Here is an 18,757-nt window from a genome sequence, read left to right on the forward strand (position 1 = left end):
TACCTTGAGAAATGTCTTTTATAGAAGCACTCCTGGAGTGCTAGAGAAGCAAAAGGATCAGCATAAAGACATAACTTTACCGCTGTTAAAATAGCAAAAATAAAACCACTCAAAGTCTATTCTCATGAGATTGATTATAGACCCAATACATTCATATCAAATAAAATGAGTATTTAAAGAGAACAAATAGGGGGCACCTGGGTGGCTCAGGGGGTTCAAGTCTCTGCCTTCGGCTCAGGTCATGATCTCAGGGTCCTGGGATCGAGCCCCGCCTCAGGCCCTCTGCTCAGTGGGGAGCCTGCTTTCCCTTCTCTCTCCGCCTGCCTCTCTGCCTACTTGTGATCACTGCCTGTCAAATAAATAAATAAAATCTTCAAAAAAAAAAAAAAAGAATAGACCTATGTATACTTACGTGGAAAGATTTAAGACCTATTGTTAAATTTTAAAAGTTTGTAAAATAGTAAGTATAATACTCAAACATTTATGTTTTTAAAATCCCAACCCATGGGGCGCCTGGGTGGCTCAGTGGGTTAAGCCGCTGCCTTCGGCTCGGGTCATGATCTCAGCGTCCTGGGATCGAGTCCCGCATCGGGCTCTCTGCTTGGCGGGGAGCCTGCTTCCCTCTCTCTCTCTCTGCCTGCCTCTCAGTCTACTTGTGATTTCTCTCTGTCAAATAAATAAATAAATAATTAAAAAAAAAAAAAAATCCCAACCCATGTATGTGCACACATAAATAAGGATATACACACAGAAAGAGAACTGGAAAGACAGAGACCAAACTGTTAAAATAGAGATTACTTCAGGAATGGGGAGAAAATTTGGAGAGAATAAAGGGAAACTTCATATTTTAATTTATATGCCTTGGTATTTTGCAAACATTTACAATGCTTATTATTTGTGTAATAAGAAAATAACAAATCAACCTAATCTATTTTTATATAGAGGAACTGCTGCATATGTTGATGGTAACATGTATAAAAAAAAGTTTTACCAAACAGTTGAAACTTACATTTTATTATTAAAATATTGCTAGAAAATATTGTTGATTACACCGTCTTAAGAGTAAGTTATTCTTCTTGGAGTGAAGATGAAATGGACACTTGTGTAACTTGTTATCAGTTAATCGTTTAGCATGCCAATTGTCGTCTTTTAGTGACTCTGACTCGGGGGTGTCTCCAGAGACGGCGTTCCTTCTCTTATCGTAATCACCACACAGAACCTATCATGGGATCTTCCATAGGAAGGATGAGAAAAGCAGACAAGGGCTCTCCTTTGTCCTCTCCTATCAAGGTTCAGTTATCTATCTTCTAGATCACAAAGGCAATTTGACTTTTTACTCTCCCACAATGGTTGGATGGCTGTAAGTTGTCGTCTTTTGGAATGATGGCAGGGCTGTAATGCAGGGATCATTGAAAAACCTGGGGTAATCCTCTCGTCCCTCAGCGTCCAACCCTTGACTTCTTATGGCAGTCATTGCCCAGGGCACAACTGTCTGGCAAGGCTGAGGAAGTACATGAAGGTATTTGAGACCATGAAGCAGGGGATGTGGAATTAACCAACCTTCCAACACGGTCTCTTTAGTCCTTCAGGATCGGGTAGGGTAACTACCATGACCTAACCCCATGGCTTGTCCTGGTCATTGAGAAATGAAAGGGGAGGCCAATGAGGGTCTCTATTTTTCCAGTCTTGGCTCCATTCATTCTTCAGTGCTGTCCTTCATCTAGGCTCCTCTGGGCCATTAGCCCCCGAGCACAGGATCTGGTTCAGGGGTGTCCTGGTATTGTCATCACCAAGTCCTACCTAGTACCGTGTGTGCAAAGGCTGCTCTACAAATAATACAGGGGAAGAGCAACTATTACCAGTCAATTCCCACTCCAGCTTCCAGCACTTACATTCATTAGGTGGCATTTCAGATGCTTATGCATCTAAATGTCCCCCAGCTCTGCTCGCAGGTAACGAACCTGGCTTGGATTTTTAAGCTAGGCTGTTCAGCTGCACCTGACTTTGGAAATCTTAATGAATGAAGATCTAGCCTCATGAAACAAGTTAGAAAGGGAGCATGGTTTTCCCTACAATAGTGTTCACCACGTGGCCTATGATGGTATGGCCCCTCTTCAGTCTGCAGGAGTTTACTTACTGATGGACCATCACTTGGTAGAGGGCAGAAGCCATAAAATATCAGTGGTCATCATCAGCAATGATGTAAAAGACTCCAAAGTCATAATGTAGGAAACTGGAAAAATATTACTTGATTCATGATCCACTTGTCAGAAATGCATCAATTACCTCATGAGAAACATGCCGCTATCTGAAGGCCATGGTTCTCAGAGTGCAGTCCTCTGAGCAGCAGCCTTAGCTCCCCACCAGAACTCAGGAGAAATGCTAATGCCTGGCCTCCTCGACCGCCACCCTGGACCCACTGATTCAGAAACGCCCAGGGGAAGAGCCCGCAATCTATTTTATGCTCTCTTGATGATTTGGATGTGAAACTGTTTTAGGGAAATCAGATTTTGTAGAATGACTATAATTGGAGTTTCAGCAGATAGCCTTAGGCTACACAGGGAAAAACTGAGGTTTTCAGCTCCAGTTTCTGTTCTGATCATCAGTTATTTCTCTGAATGTCAGTAGAGTATTTTTAGGTTAATCAGGGTTAAAATAATAGGGTCAAATATTTGCCAGGAATATTTAGGCTCCTTTGAGGGATCCAAACTTTCAATACGGTTTTTAAGGGGTTATTTTCCTATTCTCTCTGGAAATTTTCCTAGGTAAGTATAAACACACCCTTTCCACTGGAAAATAAACTAGTCAGCTCTGACTTTTTCTTCCTAATACAGCAGGTGTCTGCTACTCCTCTACCCTCCATAGTTTATATTCTTTTGTGCAGTGCCAAGAAGCAGCCACAGGTCACTATAGAGCCCTGAGTTGTGCCACCAGAGGGGGAGAGGAGGAGAGAGGGAGAGAGAGCCTGCATTTATTATTTTCACTATAACTAGGATGACACGAGCTCATCTCTCCCTTTAATGGGATAAACTGGTGACCAGGAGACTAGGACAGGAAGCAGTCTTTGAGTCATTTCTCATTCCAGCCTTTTCCAAAAAGCAAAAACAGAACAAAGCAAAATGGTAATGTTTTAATTAGATAAAAGGGAGATATATATTTTGCAACTGTCCTCACCATGCATTTCTAGAACCTCTTCGTGAACCAAAACTGAAACCCTGGATCTATTAAATAATCATTTCTGAGTCCTTTCTCCCCTGTCCCTGGGCAGCCACCGTGATTATCTATTCTTCAGGACCCAGGGTGTCGATTCCCCCAGTGATGGCGTTATTTTGTATTTCCGTGTACAGGGCACATGGTTCTCTCTGCTCCAACTTCTCCCAGCATCTGTGTCATCATCTTTGATGAGCGCTACTACTACTGTGATTGTTATTTTGGCCAGGGGGCAATGTTTTGGTGTTGCATTTCCCAGGTGAATAGCGAGTGATGTTGAACATCTTTTAATGTGAGTGTTGACCTTGTGTCTACAGCAATAGTGCAACATTGTTCATTGGACAAATATACATTGGAGTTTTTATTTAATTTTTGGTAGACGTATTGTTTGCAGATGTTTTCTCCCATTCTGCGAGTTGCTTTGTCAGTGTTGAGATGTCCTCTGGTGCAGTTTTTAATTTGGATTTAGTTCAATTACTCTATTTTTTCTTTGTTGCCTGGACTTTTAATACGGTCAGAGAATTTGTTGCCAAACCCAATGTCATGAAGCTTTACCCTGTATATTCCTCTAATGTTTTTTTTAGCTCACAAGTCACTTCTCTTTTTTTTTTTTTTTTAAAGATTTTATTTATTTACTTGACAGAGAGAGATCACAAGCAGGCAGTGAGGCAGGCAGAGAGAGAGGAAGGGAAGCAGGCTCCCCGCTGAGCAGAGAGCCCGATGCGGGACTCGATCCCAGAACCCTGAGATCATGACCTGAGCCGAAGGCAGCGGCTCAATCCACTGAGCCACCCAGGCACCCCACAAGTCACTTCTCTTAAACATGAATCTTATATGTGCCCCAAGGGTAGGCTGTCATGGCTGTTATTCTTCTGGAGTATCATTTGGCCTGGTGGGGTGGGGGTTTGAGGTGCAGAGAGAGAAGGTGAAAGAGAATCTCAAACAGGCTCCTTATTGAGCATGGAGCCTGATGCATGGCTCAATCTCACAACCCTGAGATCATGACCTGAGCCAAATTCAAGAGTTGGACACTTCACTGGCTAAGTCACTGGCAGGGGGGCTGTGTGTCCACTCTTCTGGAACATCTTAAACTTCTTCCACACATACTTTACACCTGTTCACTCCTCCCACAGTGCCTGGCACATAGGAGCTACTAAAGTGATGATAACTGAATGAATGAATGAGTGAGAGGAATAAGGTTGGGGCAGGGAGATCCCGAGCAGCTAAGAACGTGGTCTTAGCCGGACCTGGATTCAAATCTGGGATTTGTCACTTAATAGTTGTATGACCCTGAGCAAGCAATGTAACTGCTCTGTGTTCTGCTTTTCCCACCTTTACAATAATGGAAGTGCCGCAGTAACCTACATCCTAGGATGACTTGTGCCATGAAAGTGGAAAAATTTTATCATAGTGATAAACTTAGGCCAGAGTGTGTTCCCAAACATGTTAATTCCACAAGATGGCTGGCCAAAAAGAGACCCATGGTCCAAAAATTTGGTAAAGGAGCCATCCTACATTTCCCTTTGGAGACTTTCAGAGCACATTAGAAGGTTAAGGACTCTGATAAGTTCTGCAATGAGAAAAGAATCTGTTTAATTGTCCTGAATCTTGTATTTATGGATTTATTTGACCATGGACCCCTTTTATCAGTAGCATCTACTAAGTGTCCACAGAATTAATGTTCTGAAGAACTGGCTTTGGAAAATGCTCATTTGGACATTGTTTGCTTGACCTGTCTCAGTATCGTAGTTCCTACAGGAGAAAAAAGCAATGACATCTGAATCTCATGATATAAAACTGATACTGCAAAGTACTGACAAGATGAGCAGCAATAATTATCCCCCTCCATCTCCCTCTGTTCCTTTCCCTTCCTCCTCACCCAAATGAGTTTCCTGGAATTAATTCTCATCTTCCTATTTACGTAGCTGAGGTAACAATCATACTCCATTCAACCAGTGGTTCTCAAATGGGGGAAAATTTGCCCTCCAGAGTAAATGTCTGGAGACATTTTTGGCTATTACATCTTGGGGGTTGTTACTGGCATCTAAAGGGTAGAGGTATGGGATAGAGTTAAAATTCCTATAATGCCTAGGACAGAACCCCCACGACCAAGGATTATCTGGCCTAAAATATTAAAAGCACTGAGGCTGAGAAACCCTGACTTCGATATAGTTCTGTCTATACATTCCTCAACACAGTAAATATTTATTGAGCATCTACTATGACCCAGGCCCAGAGACTGGGGCCGAGGAGATGACAGAAGCCAAAGAACCCTCATGGGATTTAGAGTTTAGTGAAGGAAGTTGTGTGTTAATTAAGTAATCACACAGATAACTGTAGAGCTATGATGTCAATAAATGTTTTAGGACCATGTGTCCCTTTTTCTCTCATCCTAGGGCTGGTCTATTGTTTTTGTAGTCTACATGCAATTAGAAGAATGCTAAAAGAAAGCTATTCTGTTTAACGTCACAGGAAGTCATCTGTAGCCCAAGTGTTTTTAAAGTACATCTCAAAAACTTCATCTTCTCTGCTATGTCCTACCTGGTTTAATATTGTTGAATTCTTTCTCAATCATCTCTTCGGAGGTAGACAGCATCAGGTTTCTCACGTACAGGATTTTCACGGAAGACATGGTGTCCTCGTCCACCTCCACCTCGGGCTCCGCCCAGTCTACTGCGATAGGATGTCCCCATAACTGAATCCTTCCTGTTCAACAGGATCACAAGTATGATTAGTTACGCAGAAATCAGGACATCATCATCTCCTTTCACTGAGATGGCCTTTTAAATGCGACCGATGTTTTGAGGTCTTGGTGGAGTATGAAATCTGATATTCAAGAGGTGATGACTGATTTTAGGAAACCTTTCAAATAGAGGGAAGAGGTGGTAGAAGGGATTCTCTGTGGCAGACGCCTTATCATAATGATGGAGCATAAAGGGAACTAGGATGTGGTTTGAAATGCAAAGGAAATGAGACAGCAATGGGAAGGTTTGGGTTCTCCAGCTCCAGCTCTCACAGAGGGAGGAAAATAGACGTTGAAAGGGAGGTGGCAGGAGGGGAGAAAGGGCAAAATGGATTTAGGGCTCTGACATAGAGTCTGACTTCACGAAGCATTAAAAAAGTCAGTAGGAAGTATGTCTGCTGCTGTTGGGATCTGCAGGACCAGTGGCCACTACCAAGCTACAAACTGATGTGTGGGCAAGAGTGACTGGGGACACAGGGTCCCCTTGTATGTTCTCTGTCCCTTACATTCGTCAGGGCTCTCATCAGCTCTGTCCCCTCCTCTTTCCCTGATGGCACATGGACAACTTGGGAATCTGCAGAAAAAACATTTCACCGTGTTCGAGAAGACAGAGCAATGGGAGGGTCTGTGATGAGAAACTGAACTCTTTGTGATGACTAAGTCTATTCTTGGATTCCTGAAGTTGCAATGTATTGTGCATCTTGCCCCATAGAATGTATTTTCCATTCGCTACCTTGGTTCCTGCTCACAGTCACTCCGTGGGGAGATGCGGGTCAACTTAATTTCTAAATTTGGAAATTCTGTGTGTTTTTTGTGAGTCGCTTTGGAAGAGCTTTAAGAAAGACCCAACCTGAGTCCCACTTATAGGTGTGCTGGACCCAATCCCCTTCCACTTGCTGTGAGTCTGCTACATTTTCAGAGAACACCGTTATAGCCCATTGGCCTTTGCCATCCCGGTCTGGGACCGCAGGAGGCTGCGGTGGATGGAATTGGAGGCGGTATGGTAAACAGTGATCTCCTTCAACATCGCCATGGAAGCCGGGGCTGCTGAGGGATTTGGGAACATAGGCTTTGAAGTTCAAGTTCAAACGTCAGATCACACTCCTGACTAGGAAGTCACCTTTCCAAACACTGATCTCATCTACAAAATGGGGATAATGGAAGTACTACCTAGTGTCGTGGAAATAAAAGATGGTGCACGTAAGGGACCTAATCACTTTCCAGGGATGCACTCTCCCTTGATCGTTTTGGGGTTTGGGGTCTTTCCTTGTGGCATAGTTTCTTCAGAGTTACTCTTTGGGTGAAGTAGATCGTATTTTTGTTGTTGTTGTTGTTGTTGTTTGGTTTTTGTTTTTTAAGCATTTCCTTTGAAAGGGAGCAATGCCCATTGTAGTAAAGGCTCCCGTTTACTCCTCCAGGCGTTCTTACCAACCTCCCCTGGGGTGATGGCCAGTATCCTTAGTCGATGGAGTTAGCAGTGAATGACAACACGGGCCACACAACAAAATCACCTAGAAAACTTAAAACACCAGGGCCCCAGAGAGGCCGATTCAGGTGATCAGAGGTTGATCTGGTTTCTGGTATTGTTTCAGAACCTCCTCATATCATTCGCATCTGCAGCCCACAGCAGACAGCCACCGACTTAGATCTCGCGTTCTCGAACTTGGGTCTCCGCAGCATGGCATCCTGGGAGCTCGTTACCAATGCAAATGAGCGGGTGCCGGTCCAGACCCACTGAGCCGGGAACTGCGGGGCGGGGTCGCGCTGGCTGTGCTCTCATGAGCCCTCCAGGTGACACCCGCGCTGGCTGATGGTGGAGCCACGGCGAGATCTTGACTCGCCCCGTCCTTACCACGCTCTGCTTGCCTCGGAGGCGGACGCCGGGACCGGGGCTGTGGGACACACACCCCTCTGGAAGGACGCGGGGCCGCGGGAGGCTGTGGCCACTGTTGGCGGGGAGGTAAGTGACTGGGCCCCACACGTCCCACTCATTAGACAGCGGTTGTCTCTGTCTCCAAGTCTGGGTGGGTTAAGAAGGAAAAGCTGCATGCGGCTCTTACTGTGGTTGCTAAAGATCCCTGCTTTCCAACCAGGCTCCCCAGAGACCTGCCAGTGACCCAAATCCTTTGCTGCCGTTGAATCTGCTGTTGAATCTACAGTGAGGGAACAGGCTGTCCCAGTGCGTAGTTGGTCTTGCTCGCGGGGTGCAGCAGGAACGAGCAGTCGGCTCTGGCTGGAGGATCCGCAGCCGGTCCACGGCCAGGACGCCCCGAGACTCCCGCGCAGCCCAAGAAACTCAGCTCAGCCGAGTGTCCCTTCGGGGGGGGGGGGTGGAGGGGACTGCCTCGGTCCTCACGAAGGGGTGCAGTGGCTGGGGAGACCAAGGGAGCCTGTATGCTGGTGGTTCCTGCAGGCACCATCTCTAAAGAAAAGTCAGGGCCAAGTTCCAGAGAATTCCTGAGGGCTGGCTGCCCCGTCCTGGTGGGACTAGTCCTCTTGGTTCAAGTGGAGAGAAACTCTTTGGTGGGTCAGTACCCGGTTTTCTTGGAAGAGCGGAAGCCGAGTAAAGTTCTGGTTCTCTAGGGACGCTGATTAGCCCCTGAAAGCTATCTTTCTCCCATATTGTACCCTCTCTCACCGCTAGCCTCCCTGACCCCCAAAATATGGCATGTATCTGGTTGCACCGGTCATGGGGAGGAGAGGTTAGTGGGAGCTGGGGGAGCGGCAGCTGGTTTCTCAGCCCCAGGGCAGCCCAGCTGGGGCTTTGAATGCTGTAGGGCCCTGGAGGAGGGGAGGTTGCTGGTCATTCTCAGGGTGGGGGGGGGTACAGTTTTCAGAATAAAGGAGACACCAATCAGCATGACGTTGTCTAGAACACAGGAGACTTGGTCCTGCTGGAAAGAAGGCTTTTGTGGGAAAAAGGAAGGCAGGACTGGAGCCTTGAGTAACAGGCTCAGTTTTTCCCTCTGTCTCTGCTGCCCCAAGCCAGCAGGTGATTATTGTTGAGCGGATGAGTGAACAGGACCATTCAGCTCCCCTTCCCCCTGCCCGACACAGAGAGATCCAAGTCCTATTATTGGCCAGAATCGTGGAAAGGATGACCTGGTATTTCGGGAACACTGATCTGGGGGGGGGGGGATGTTTGGCGAGGAAGAGGCAGAGAGTGGGGTAATCCAAAAGAGAGTAGAGTTGGGAGAATAATCTGGAGTTTTTGAAAACAGTCTTGGTTTGGGAATAGATGTTTTTTGACTCCAGTGATGGTCTGAGATCAGGATGGATCCCAGGGACTTTTTCATGGCAGAACCGTTGAAGAGGGATGAGTCGGTGAGGATACCAAAGATTAAGTTCAGGTCAACGAGGGGGGGGCTAAGGACACCTCAGGAGGAGCGCTGGGGGTTTTCTGTGCCTGTGTGGCACAGGGCTTGACCACTGGGTGGTAGCAGAGTAGGGAAGGGAGGTGTCGACCTGAAAAATCCCCATCTGGGGCCTGGATTTGGCTACTTTGGGGGTGATCTGTTTTCACTTGACCTGCCTTCATGAAAATAGTAATAAAAAACATCTTCCCTGAGGCACCTGGGTGGCTCAGGTGGTTGAGATTCCGACTGACTCTTGATTTAGGCTCAGGTCATGATCTCAGGGTCCTGAGATCAAGCTCCACATTGGGCTCCATGCTCAGCGGGGAGTCTGGTTGGGATTCTCTACCTCCCCCTCTGCCCCTGCCCTCCCCCCAAATAAATGAATCTTAAAAAATAAATCTTTCTGCAGATCAGAAGTCATCTTCCAATTCTGAAAACTTCTAGAGGGCTCACCCTCTCAATGGGTTAAATTTTCTTTTATATTGAAGTACAGCTCATACACCTGTTACACTAGACTCAGGGGCACGACCTAACGATTGGCCCACGGGGCATTATGCTGTCGCTCCCGTCTGCCACTGTACGATGCTATTACAATATCATTAATGATCTCCCCGTGCTGTACCTTTCATCCCTGCGACTTCCTCATTCATGGTTTGTTTGTGAGCTTGTGTATAGAGACGATATAAATCTAGGTGCTGTTGGTTTTGTCTTTCATTCTGGTGGCTCTCCCATTGAGTTCAAGAAAAGAATGGATATCAAGGTCACCACTCTGTCATTCTTGAAATCCTCTTATGTTAATATTGATTCATCTTAATACCTTTCTTTGTCTAAGTTTTAGTGAATATTTAAGAATGAGCAGAGGATTTTCAACAATTTCCCAAATTTGACCAGGGCCTTGGTGTGGAGTCCTTAAAACTCAGGGATTGAAGGGCATTGCCCAAATGGGACCCACATTGTGGTGTAGTTGGAGTGCTATTCTATTCCCCCCAAATTAGAGAATATTAGACACTAGGCAGTCCTAATAGGAGTTCATGTTCCTTAGCTGTCGTCGGGATCATGGGTCACTCTACATCATAATGGACAATCTACTCTGTTCCTAGAAGCATCATAACAACGTCTGTGCAGAAAAACAGTGGATATATTCTTCAACCCTTCATCACAGGCTTAGTGCATGAATGTTAGCCTCCGTGCCTATGTTCCAGAACCCAATATGCAGAACCTGCCAGGAGCTGAGCTACTGTGACCTAGATGAGAAGGGGAAGGGGTTTAAAGTGGCCCGAAGCAAAGCCCAAGAGCAAACACACAACACCCAGCCTCTGTCTCCTTTTCTCAGGCACACGGCGGCCTGGGGCAGGCAGGTAGCACAGTGGGGGGGTCTCCTCTTTGAGAAGGGGGTGATTACCTGGCAGCAACTTCCTTCGTGCCATGGCAGCTGTCCGATGACTCTCGTACTCCACAAAGGCGAAGCCTCGGTTTCTGGTTTTGTCAGCAGCGCTCGGGTACACGATCACGTCGACAACTCCTTCAGTGACCTTTTTCATCTCTGCTAAGATTTCTTCTCTCTTCTTGGTCTTCGGGATTCCCCCCACAAACAATCGGCAGTTGTCCACACTGGCGCACACCCCTAAGAGACGCCCATTTCTGCAAACAAATAAAGGGGGGTGGGGTAAGACATTCTTTCTGCTTGGCAAGAAATCCTTGTGTGATTGAGGCTTAAGAGAGAGGTTGTAAAACTTTTGACTCTGGACCTGATCTGGCTTGTGGATGTGGGATGTTTGGTCTTCCCGGTGTTTCCTCACCACCAGGAACAATCCTCCCACCCCAAGGCGCATGCACCTTGCCCCTGTCACTCACACAGTCCCCCCCAACCCTTGGCCACACGTGGCTGTGAGGTCGTGAGCCCACTGCTCCCTTTCTTTCCCAGCCAAGTAGGGAAGCGATTCTGACATGACTGCTCTTAGAAATTGTCCCTTATGCTGAACACACTTTCACATACTCTCTTACTTGACCTGCCCAGGGAAGATGGGCAGAGCAGGTGCTGTTTCCATTTTATAGATGAAGAAATTGAGACCCCAAGAAACTGAATGACTTGCTTAAGGTTTTGTGGATTTTAAGGGAAGAAATTGGCCCCCACACTCTCAGTTCATTCCTGGTTCTGCTGCCCAGGGTTGCTGATGAACAAGTTGATGTCTGCCTTCCCTGGGAGAGGGCAGATCGGGCTTTTCTGGGGGATGTTTGGGAAAATGTATCAAAAATCTTTTGTACATAATTTTGGGGCAAATAGTGCCTCTTCTGGGAGAGCATCTTTAGGAAAGGAATGAACCAACATTTTTGTATCAGGATATTCACTGCTATTATTTAAAATAGTCCCCAGAAGCGCCTGGGTGGCTCAGTGTGTTAAGCCTCTGCTTTCAGCTCAGGTCATGATCTCAGTGTCCTGGGATCGAGTTCTGCATCCCGTTCTCTCTCTCTGCCTGCCTCTCTGCCTAATTGTGACCTCTCTCTCTGTCAAATAAATAAATAAAATCTTAAAAAAAAAATATAGTCCCCAGATTGGAAATAACCAAAATATCCCACCATCCAGGACCAGTTAAATGCAGCTTGGCTGAGATGATACTGACCCTGGGACTGAGTCCTTCTGCCTTGTGCACTGTAGTATCTCTGTCACCCCTGGGTTCTTGTGCTCTCAATCCAATAGCCACCCATTAGGTCAGCTAAATATGCCTCTTCATCTTTCTAAATATTCCCTGGGGTGGATGCTACCGTTCCTGGCTGAGAGTCACTGATACTAAAAACCTGGGAATTTACACCACAGAATTCTCGATAGTCATTTCAACAGGGTAATGCAGAAGAATATTCATTGGTTAAAAAACCAGTTTGCCCTAGGGTACTAGCTTAAAAAACAAAGACTTCAGGATAAGTATACGAGGACACCATTTTGATGACCACTGTATGGAAAATCTAGAAAGATACTAAAAAGCAAAACACCAGCACAGTGACTATCTTGAGGCAATGGGATTGGGGAGGAGTGGCTTGAATTTTTATCGCCTTTTTTTTTTTCTGTTTGTTGTGTGACTTTCATAATAGCACAAACTTATTAAAGTGGTTAAAATGGGTAAAGTTTCTTTCACAGAAATTACTCGCATGTCTTAGAGAGAAGTACTCAGCCAGGCCAGTAGAAGGCTGCTCTGATTTCTTGGAACTAGTGGCGTTCAGTGGGGCGGCGGGCACGCTCCCCAGGACTGGCTCCTGTCCTGCTTGTCCTCCATGGTTTGCTGGAGAACTGAGGGCCGCCTAGCAGACCTGTGACAGGTCCCTTAAAGTCTGGTGACTGTCGCCTGAGGAATGTGCTTTTCCTTGTGAGTAGGGAAGGGTACATAAAATCCTCTTTTAGGGATTTTTTTTTTTTTTAAAGAAACCCCTCTATTCCAAAATATTATTTGTTTAGAAATTCTATTATTTTTGATGGAGGGCTGGTCGGGTATCCTTTACCAGCAGGTGGAGCCTGGTGTCTCCTGTCCTATTTTTAAATCTGTGTGATTCGTCAGGCACTTTCCTAGAACTGCTTGGAGACAAGAAGCCATCCCTCACACGCCGAGGGCCCGGCTCCAGTGTCTCCAGAAGCCAGGCGTTAAGATAAATCTCAGTGAATATTTGATGATGAGGAGGACGAGAAGACAACTATGGGTCTTTCCGGATAAGAACGTTATCTATCCTCTGAGAAATAGTGGTTAAAGCCAATTGAAGATTATCGTCTTCTCTGCAGGCCAGGTTCTGTCTAGCAGGACTGATCTAGGATGGAGTGGAAGTAGGAGAGCTTGGCTCTGGGTTATCTATTTTGCTATTACTTCATATCCTATTTATCCCACACCTTGATTTTTAAAGTACTGCTCTGCTCTGCTCTGCCTCCCCCCCGCCCCACCTTGTTTCTGGCTTCCAGCCTGGTCTTTGACTGGAACGTGGCCACCAGCTTGCTCTTTCCAAATGCTTTGTGACATTTCCCCTCCCCCTCTTCCCGCTCCTCCTCCCGCCCTCCGCCTTAATCATCAGCAAACACTCCTAGACTCCGTGAGCTTTGCGGGCGTTATCTGTTTATTTTTCATACTACCCCCATGAGATAAGTGTATCTTTCTCTCCTTTATAGATGAAGACACTGACATTCGCAGAGCCTACTCTTACCTATCAGAGACTGGCATGGATTGATTGTGCTCCTTTTCCACACCCTATCTGTTCTCGGAAAGCGTTGACAGGCCCCAGTGTGTAACAAAGTGTCGAGTACACACAGCAAACTGGGCTGATTCCCTGCGAGGCCAAGTCTCCATCCATATTAACCTAAAAGCCATTTTGAGAGTAATCCTCTCTCTCCAGATATCTAGGCTCCACCAAGGACCAAGGAATGGGGACACCGCTGATCCCTGAAACCTTGTACGTGTCCTATGAAAAAGCTATATTAAAATAGAGCTTTCTGGAGCCCTTTCTAACAACAGTTTAGTGTCTGTCATCTCCTATGACAGATGCTGAGAAGGTATGATTTAGTAGGTGCTGACAGTCCCAGGAATTGTCCGAAGAAGCCCATGGCTCTGATCCCCTGGTTCCCGTGCCAGACAACCCTGCACATACCAGACAGAGTTCTTTTGGATTCGTGGAGGCATGTGTGGGAGAGGAACTTCCTTTATACTCTCCTCCAAAACTCTGTTCCAGGATCCGACCTTGGGACTGAGTGGGTAAGCTACTGTGGTTACTAACCGTGTGCATCTTTCTGTAGCTCAGGGGTTTAAGGAAAATGACCCAGTAACTGTTGGACTGACAGAATTCTCCGCATAATGCAGGACTTATCTGGGGCCTGTAGGAAGGTGAGAGCCAGTAAACGGTAGGGAGACCCTCTGTACTCACATGGGGATGACATGAATTTTAAGATGCAGAAAGGACGTATATGGCAATTATATCTTAGGATTGCCGACTGTGCTAAGATGTACGAGTTCTATCGTTTGTTGACCTATTACCATGTTCCAAACACCAGGACGCCTCTGATGGGAGTGTGAGGAGCCCCACTTGGGGATGAGAGCGCCGAGGCTCAGAGCGGCCGGCGCGCAGTGAAACCTGTCTGACCCCAAGGCTGTTGCTTCCCAACTGCTTCACTGACCTTTCTTCCAGGGGCTCCATGGCTTCCTTTAAGAAATGACTGAGCACAGTTCCCTCTCTATCTGGAAGTTTTAGAACTCAGACAATTTCATGACGTTAGCCCTGTTTCTAGTGGATTAAAACCAGCTATTGATAGCACAGGGTCAATTACGCCCCAGAATCCGCCACCAGTCCCATGGTTTGCAATATTACCTGGGTTTGGCAGGCCGTGTGACCTCTCTCCTGGCTCCAGTATCGTACGGACACCTCTCCAACAGCTCCCGCGGGGATGTCTAAGGTGACTCTCGAATGTAAATTTCCCCAGACTAAGCTCTTCATGTTTCTGGTGATTCTCCCCGTGTTCCCATCTCAAGGACATTATCTCTTCCACAGACACGGGGTCCAACATCCTTGCCTTCCTCTCTGAATTCTAACCTCGCTCTCACTCCAAATCCAATGTTTAGCCAGTCTTGTCTGTTCAACCTGCAGAACGTATCCCATGTCTGACCCCTCCGGCCACCTGCACCACCAGCCGCCGTGCCCCTGCCGTCAGCCCTTGTCTACTAGACTACTCTCCGCTGTGTCTTTCCCTCTGGCTTCCCTCTTTCCCTGCTACAGTCCATTCTTCACCAAACAGCCAGAATTACGTTTCTAAAAGCATGAATCTAATGAAACATTTTCTCCTCCTTATTAGAAGAAGAGGCAATTTTTGAATCATGGCATATAAGGCTCTCAGAGGGCACTGCCTTCAGCTCTCCTGTTTCTACCTCGTTGGCTTTGTCCTCTAACACCTCGAGCTTGTTCTCACTTGGGCGACTTTGCACATGCTGTTTTTATTCTCTAGCATAATCTTCCTCCAGATCAGGCTGTCACAGCCGACTCTTCTTTCAAGTCTCAGGTAAAATTGTACTTTCCTGGAGAGTATCTTCTTAAATACACCAAGTTAGGGTAGCTACCTCCTCAGAGGTGGTTTTATTTTTTCATACCTATTTTTTTTTTTTTTTTGAGTGTAGCTGATACACAATGTGTCCTTAGTTTCACAGTGATTTGACTTCTCTGTATGTCATCCTCTGCTCACCCGTATATGACACTATTACAGTACCACTGACTACCTTCCATAGGCTGTGCCTTGCATCCCTGTGACTGAGTCATTCCAGAACCAGAAGGTCCAACCCCCTACTCCCCTTCACCCATCTTGCTCACCCTTGCGGTTACCCGCTCTGGCAACCATCAGGTTGTTTCCTATATTTATCGGTCTGGTTCTGCTTTTTGTTTATTTGCTTTTTTAGAGTCCTCGTATGATTTTCATACTCGTAAAAATATATCCATCTGCATACTCTGAGGCTAGGAAAAGGCATCTTGATATTTGCAATATTTTGAACAGTGTCCATCAACATATTCATGATGGATGAATGAATGATGTTTGTTTCTTGGAGCGTTTCACAAACCTTAGTTTGACACCTTATATAATGTTGACATTAAATACATATTGTATCAAATTGGTTTTCACCAAGGAAAATAAACCTTTTTTATTTTTGATCTGCCTGTGTATTTCATATACTATATTAGATAAGTTTGTGGAAGAAAGATACAGGTGCATTGTCTCTTCACTTTTAATCAGAAGAAGTGTCTCTTACCTAATTTCGTAGTTGTTAAGTTGCTTGATTGCATCCTTGGCTTCCTGTCTATTGGAGAAAGTTACAAAGGCATACCCTCTATTGTTGCCATTAAAATCCATCATCATCCTCATTTCATAAATTTTACCAATCTACAAGTAAAAGAGAGAATCCATGTTTGTCCATTTGTACTTTCAAGTGGAAACACACACACACACACACACACACACACACACAGAGTTTTCTGAAGCCTCATCTCTGCCATATTCGGCATTTGCATTCTATGTGGAGTGGTTTGAATATTTTCATACTGGGTTCAGATTTGTTATCTGATTCATGGGCAAAGTCAAGTTAAAGAAAACATGTACAAGTGCATTTCAGCTTGACTTAACAGAGTAGGTTTTTGACAGAGCAAATGGCCTTTCATCACACAATTATCTGTGGATTTATCCACCATTCTTGGGACCAGAGGACGCATCTGTCATCAGAAGCACGATTTCATGATAGATCTGTCCTTGCCCTCTACCTTGGCCTCTCGAATTTCCGTAGTTTTATCTTTACTTGGTCATAATCTATCAGTGACCCGGGACTTTCGCCTGGAACCTTGCTAACCGATTTCTTCTGTCTTTCTCCCACCATGACCTCAAGATGTTCAGGGAGGATGTGTTTCGGAGGATGATCTGGGGCTTTCTGTTGCTGTTTTCATCTGTAGGCTGAAGGTAGATGCTAGTTTTACATAATCAGCCCAAGATCAGAAGCTCACAGCAGGAGCCCACTCACTATCCTTCTGACTACAGGTCTTCTGTTTTCTTCCTGCTACCCCAGATGGTCTCCAGCAACCCAGGCTCAGTAGTTTATTCTTGCTGGCCACTGTATAACCAGTGGCCCTAAGAGATAGCACAGGCACATGCAGGGAGAAGAGGTGTCATTAAATGTGTGCTTCTTGGTGGTTGGTTACCCACTGGCTCAGCCTCCCCCACCGGCACCCTCCTCACCCCTCCCCATGGTATTCAGTGGTGGATACCTGTCTATCCAGGGCTCATCAGGAAAGAGTTCAAGCATGTTTGATCTGTTTCAGGTGTTTCTCGGTGCTCATTTTCAAGGTCAGGATAAAAAATTCTTATAGGATCAAATCCTTATAATTTGTGCACATGCCAAATGAGATTGTTTGTATAAAATTAGGAGTGGTTCTGAATCAGAGGCTGAGTTATCCAGACACACAATTGATTTTGGCATTTAGGGAAAGAAATAGCTAGACTCTAATTTTTCTAAATTTTCCAGGAATGTGGTAGTTGAAACACCACTTGGTAAAACCTTGAAAACAAATTGTAATTTTCTGTTCTCCCTGTACCTTTGGGTTTAGCTACAATATATGACTTGGCATTAAAACTGAGGAAATATGTTCCTTAATTATGTAATGACTTGGAGAGACCCCATTCTTAATCTTGCTGATGCATTAGGGCAGCCAAATGAAACCTGTAGAAGCAAATTTCATTCTGAACCATTACGTATAAGTACACAAAGAGCGTTGGCAAACCTACACATGCTCTTTGGATGTGAAATGGTGCACTTGGGAAAACCATATTCGAATGTCAAGTTGGAGCAATATCTTATTTTGGAGAGATCATTGTAGTAGTATTATAGAGTGATGGCTAACTTGTTGCAAACTCAGTGCACCCATGCAGATCAAGGATCAGAACTTGAAAATGAGCAGCAGCCCTAGTTCAAGCCATCAGGAATAGGAAGGTGACCTCAGGGCACTGACAATAAGGGGACAGCCACTAACAGGAAGGTTTTGAGTTTGTCCATGTTGAGGAATGTCAATCAGAAGAGAAGCCATCCCCGGCCAAGAATGAGCACTTTAACAAAGTGTATAGTATTTTTCCCTTGAGAGGTAAGAAAACATGAAATTTGGACTCACTTTTTCACATAATGGTATAAGTTCATCCTCAAAAAGGTCTCGGGGAAGTTTTCCAATAAAAATTTCACAGCCTCTTTCTGGAGGTGCTGCATCCCAGCCCGGTGGAGGGCCGCCATATTTCCTTTGTCCATTTTCCTGCAAATCCCAGGTGGAATATATGAGGCAGAGAAGAAAACAATAAAACCTTTAAGTTCCTCAGTTATTTTCAAAATCATGATAAGGAACTTATTTATCATTGACAAATTATAGTGAACTGGGCAGAGGATAAAATCAAGGTCTCCTTTATGTGAATTTATGTTTTATTTATTTTTTATTAACATATAATGTATTACTTGCTTCAGGGATACAGGTCTCTGAATCGTCAGGCTTACACACTTCATAGCACTCACCATAGCACATACCCTTCCCAAGGACTATAACCCTGCCATCCTATTCCACCCCACCCCTCCCCAACCCCCAGAAACCCTCAGTTTGTTTCCTGAGATTAAGAGTCTCTTATGGTTTGTCTCCCTTCCCAGTCCCATCTTGTTTAGTTTTTTCCTTCCCTACCTCCCATGACCCCCCACCTGCCTCTCAAATTCATCATATCAGAGAGATCATATGATAATTGTTTTTCTCTAATTGACTTATTTCACTTAGCATAATACCCTCTAGTTCCATCCATGTCATTGCAAATGGCAAGATTTTGTGGGGCTTTTTAAATGACTACATACTATTCCATTGTATCCATATATACACCCCATCTTCTTTATCCATTCATCTGTTGATGGACATCTAGGTTCTTTCCATA

General features: G+C 45.3%; 1 protein-coding gene across 3 annotated transcripts in view; it reads right to left on the bottom strand.

The window, feature by feature from the left end:
- A1CF (APOBEC1 complementation factor) overlaps positions 1 to 18,757 on the bottom strand; it is a 79,540-nt gene that overhangs the window by 19,453 nt on the left and 41,330 nt on the right. For all 3 annotated transcript variants that reach the window (XM_032313421.1, XM_032313420.1, XM_032313422.1), the window contains 4 exons: positions 17,968 to 18,102; positions 16,068 to 16,198; positions 10,712 to 10,950; positions 5,752 to 5,916 (listed from right to left, as the gene is read on the bottom strand). In XM_032313421.1, the coding sequence (XP_032169312.1) occupies positions 5,752 to 5,916; positions 10,712 to 10,950; positions 16,068 to 16,198; positions 17,968 to 18,102 (670 nt within the window). The remainder of the gene's footprint in view (positions 1 to 5,751; positions 5,917 to 10,711; positions 10,951 to 16,067; positions 16,199 to 17,967; positions 18,103 to 18,757) is intronic.

The sequence above is a fragment of the Mustela erminea genome, chromosome 14, assembly GCF_009829155.1.
Source record: "Mustela erminea isolate mMusErm1 chromosome 14, mMusErm1.Pri, whole genome shotgun sequence".
Classification (NCBI taxonomy): Eukaryota; Metazoa; Chordata; class Mammalia; order Carnivora; family Mustelidae; genus Mustela; species Mustela erminea.